This window comes from Gavialis gangeticus, unplaced genomic scaffold (assembly GCF_001723915.1).
Source record: "Gavialis gangeticus isolate Ggan-Ray unplaced genomic scaffold, GavGan_comp1, whole genome shotgun sequence".
Taxonomy (NCBI): Eukaryota; Metazoa; Chordata; order Crocodylia; family Gavialidae; genus Gavialis; species Gavialis gangeticus.
Window position 1 is genome coordinate 26,444,339 of NW_017729026.1, and position 4,546 is coordinate 26,448,884.

The 4,546-nt window shown below is 40.3% G+C and overlaps 1 protein-coding gene across 1 annotated transcript in view; it reads left to right on the forward strand.

The window, feature by feature from the left end:
- Positions 1 to 4,546, forward strand: part of REV3L (REV3 like, DNA directed polymerase zeta catalytic subunit) — a gene marked incomplete at its 5' end in the record, with an annotated part of 167,150 nt that overhangs the window by 117,081 nt on the left and 45,523 nt on the right. Inside the window, 3 exons of the mRNA XM_019520079.1 lie at positions 199 to 317; positions 1,065 to 1,183; positions 2,605 to 2,746. Of these exons, the coding sequence (XP_019375624.1) occupies positions 199 to 317; positions 1,065 to 1,183; positions 2,605 to 2,746 (380 nt within the window). The remainder of the gene's footprint in view (positions 1 to 198; positions 318 to 1,064; positions 1,184 to 2,604; positions 2,747 to 4,546) is intronic.

The following is a 4,546-nucleotide window of genomic DNA, read 5'->3' on the forward strand; positions in this document are numbered from 1 at the left end:
GGGGGGGGGGGGGAATAGGGGGAGATGATTTGGTTTCAAGAATTTTGAGGTTTTTGGTAAATAATCTGTTTTAATCAGTAGTATGGAAAATATCCTAAAACCTGTATTTCTAGGAAGGTCATAGAATTTCCCAAGAGAATATTTTTATATAGCTTGTATTTTAACTTTTCTCAGTGTATACTTTTTTCATGTTCTTAGATGACAAGAAACAGAACAGATTTGCACCTGAGCTAGATGAATATGGGTCAGAGGCAATGAGCGAAATCAATATTGTTGGACGAATCATCCTAAATATTTGGCGAATGATGAGACATGAGGTAAGATGAAATAAAAATAGGTCTTTAAAAAAAGTGTATTAAGAGGTAAAGATGGTTTTTGTTTTTAATTGCATTTGATTATCTCATGCTGCTGCTGTATGGATTTACATCCTGTTCGATCAAGAAAGCCTTTGGCAAAGTTTATAGTAGATTAGTGCTGTAATGCATGTTGTTTTACTCACAACTTGTAGTTTTATGATGTTTTCACACACAACTGTTTATTGTTTAAGACATTCCAGGGATTCCATTTCAAACTGAAACATAAAATACTGAAATCCTTGTCTTTTCCTTTTCAGCAATGTTTCTTAGTTATTTCTTGTAATTTCATTATGTCCAAGTGAATTTTAGAGGTTGCTAGTACAGTTCTTTCACTGACTGAAATATTTGAATATGTTTTGCACTGTCAAATCTGCTCACTGTTTTGCTGTTCATATGTTACAGTTAGCCTTCTTGCAAAATCACTTTAACTTATGCCCTAATCAAATTCCAGTTTGGTAACTGTAATCAACTTAATTTTAACTATATTTTTCTTTTGTAGAAAAAATAATCTCCCTTTCTGTCCTAAGTAGTTGTTTAGTTCCTGTGGACTATGAAATTTGTAATGATTTTCTCGTAGGTAACTGCACTTCGGTAATAAATTCCTATTTGTAGTTTAAATCTGAATAAATTTGTAAAAAGGTTTAGGATTCTTCAGAACTGAAACACTATAATTACTGAATCATTATCACAAATATCTTGTTTTTGTAGGTGAATCTAACCAATTATGCTTTTGAAAATGTGGGTTTTCATGTTCTTCACCAGCGTTTTCCTCTGTTTACCTCTCGAGTTTTGTCTGATTGGTTTGACAACAAGACAGACATCTACAGGTAATGATCTGATTGATGATGAATTCCTATGGCAGTATTTTTAAGTACATTTCTCAACTTAAGGTGAATCCACCCTCAGACAGGAGTATAATGAACAGATAACAAAGCTAGCCACTGGAACGTGGAGCTCTGCGCAGACTGATTTGCCCTGTTTTTTCAACTGCACTGCAACCAGAAGTGTGGATCTGCCCCCACTGTAGTGTTGCTTTCCTTATGAAAAAGCTACCATGAGATACAGTATGCATTTATTTATTTATTGTATTTTATTCATGTTGAAGAAGTATAGACTGCTCTTTTTTTAATCCTTCACATTTAATGTAGTAAGTGGCATTTACCGAAGGCTTTTAACAAAGTATCCCTACTATTCAAGCTTTCACTGTCTACTTTAGTTGACTAATATTTGACACAGCCTATCCACCAAGTCAGGCATTTGATGGAAAAATAAACCTCTGAACTATACAATGCATTCTTTTATAATATAAACTTGTGTACTTTAAATATTAAATCTGATTAGATGTTTGAGGCCTCATTGGACTAGATGCATTCACTAGGATTTTTGACTTGTGATATGTGTGTTTATATAGGGTCAAAAGGTATGTGTTATATATGATCTATATATAGTACAGACCACAATAATATTAAAGTACTGACTTGATACTATTCCATGATGTTTCTATTTTGTTCCTTTTTATAACGCGACTACTTTTTGAAGGTGACTGTGCAATAAGTATTATTTTTAAATTTATAAACAAACATGCCATTCTGTAAACATACAAGGCTACCTCTGTACTTCATGGAGACTGTAGACATCAGTTTATAGCCAAACCACAGTTAACTTTTACAAATGGATGAAACAAATATAGTAGTAGTTAGCCAGGGTAATAGTTCCTGTCCTGTCCCCTCTACGCAGATTTTCTTGCCCTTGGTGGGAAGGAAAAGGAGACTGGAAAAAAGACTTCATCCTCCCACTGATTTGCAAACTTTTATAGCAATAAGAACAATTAAAGCAAACAAGAACAAAAGATTCTTTGGACTTAAGGTTTCTAAAAGTCCACTATTGAGTTAAAATTTTAAATTAGCCAGTTGGAAACGGGCCTCAAATTCTGTTTGTGCATCCCTTCTTTCAGGACTTTTTAGGAAATATATAATGAATATATAATCCTTTTAAAGATCCATGTGGGTGTGCATACACAACTTGGAAAGAGATTCTAAACGGTCTTTCTATGTCCTCAACTTGCAGAACCACAAACTTTCATATATTATAAAATAATTTTATAAGCATATCTTGTAGGAAACTCTGTTTTCCAGTCTGCAAACTTCATCCATAAATGTATGCAATTTGAGTAGATGGTGGCAGTGTTTATACATGTGATTAGACTTCCTAGCTGGACTCTTCATAACCTATATGTTTTCTTTAACAGATGGAAGATGGTTGATCATTACATTAGCCGGGTCCGTGGGAATCTTCAGTTGTTAGAACAGCTGGATTTAATTGGCAGAACCAGTGAAATGGCCAGGCTTTTTGGAATCCAGTTCTTGCATGTATTAACGAGAGGTTCCCAGGTAAGATTAAAAATTTCCTTTAGGCTTCTCAAACGTTGTGTGAAGTTTGTTTTACTCCTTTAGTGGTATATATTTACTTATTTTTCTTGTTGTATACAAAGATTCATATTATACAACAGAAGATTTAAAATATTAAGTAAAAAATAATAAAGGAATTCAAATGCCAGAATGAATCTATTGAACAGTCTATGTAATAAGCATGTAACTTAGCAGTGCCTATAGTAAAGGTTGTCCAAAGTGTATCCTTTTCACAGAATGCCTTCAGTGACCTAGTGAATTTTGCTGTATAAGCTCAGGTAAGGATTTTAATGAACCAGCTGCATGGATTGCACCTCTGTGGGCTGAAATTTTCCTGTTTTGTCTTCGCCTGAAAATGGAAGTGAAAGTTTTTCAGAAGGATGGTTAAGCATACTCAGGAAGATTTGAGAGGCTAATCTCCTTGTGCAGAGATTTGTGGAATATATTTTACATTACACATTCTCATGAGGTAGAGCACTAAGAAAGATCTGCAACCAGAGGCCAGGGATTTGCTAGAGCAGGGGCGGGGAATTTTTTTGGCTAGGGGGTGCTGCTTAACAAGTTTTGGTGAGCTGTTGAAGGCAGCAAGGGTGGCTCTGCCACTTGACAAGCACCCTGCTCCCTGGTCACCATTTTAGGACCAGAAGTCCCACCACCTAATCTCTGACCTTTGCCACTGGAAGTCCCTCCCCTTGCTCTGGAAGTATGCCTTTTGCGAAGGGGGTTTGCTATCTTGGAACCAAAAAAAATAATCAAATGATGTACTAAAAATCAAACATCTGTAATAACGTATTTTAATTTTATTTTAAAAAAAATGTTTTCATCCTGATTTGTGTGTGTGTGTGTGTGTGTGTGTGTGTGTAAATAAATAAAAAAGTGATTCCATAATAGCTCAAAATGTAGTCTTACTCTTGTATATTGTGGGGTGTGGGTGGGTACAGGGTTTGTGGGTATGTGAGGGAAAATTTGCTTGTGGGGTTTGCAGGGGAGGGTTTGAGGGTATGGTGGGATATGCATGGGAGCCCCCTGTGTGCACCCCTCTGAGCCAGTCAGCACCTGCCCCCACCTCGCAACAAGCCGGAGCCCACATGCCCTGTGGTGCCTCCCTGCCAGCGCCAACAGCGCACAGCCCCAGCACACCCTGTGCCCACTTCACACTGCCCAGCCATGGCACATCCTGCCAGCCCTGGCCATGCAGCAGAGCTGGGGTGGCTCCTTGCAGCTGCTGCTGCTTCTGGCCCCAGCCCCGTGGTAGCAACGGAGACCAGCGCACACAGAGCCCTGACTCCATGTGCACCCCGCTGCTCTGGGCTTGCCCATCTGGGCTGAGCAGCAGCAGCTGAGCAATGCAGGGGAAAAGCAGCCCCTCCCCCTCACCACTTCCAGGCAGTTCTTGGTGCAGTCTCCCAGAGCCCATGCAGCACTGCTCTCTGTCTCCATCACCACCACCTCTGGGCTGTCCTGCGGCTGCTCTGCAGTGTCACCACTGCCACGCTGGGCAGCCCAGAGGCAGTGGTGACGGAGGTGCAGGGCAGCCTGGTGTGTTGTGGGCTCCAGGCGGCTGCACCAAGAACTGCCTGGCATCAGCAAAAGAAAGAGGCCGCTTTCCACCTGCACCAAGCAACAGTTTCTGCCTAGCCGCTGCCACTGCTCAGCCCAGATGAGTGAGCTTGGAGCAGGTGCTGGGGCCCAGGCTCAGCAGCAGTGGTGCAGGAGAGAAACTGATCCTTAGCATGGGGTAAAAGCACGCCCCCCCCCCCCACCACCACCACCACCCCAGGC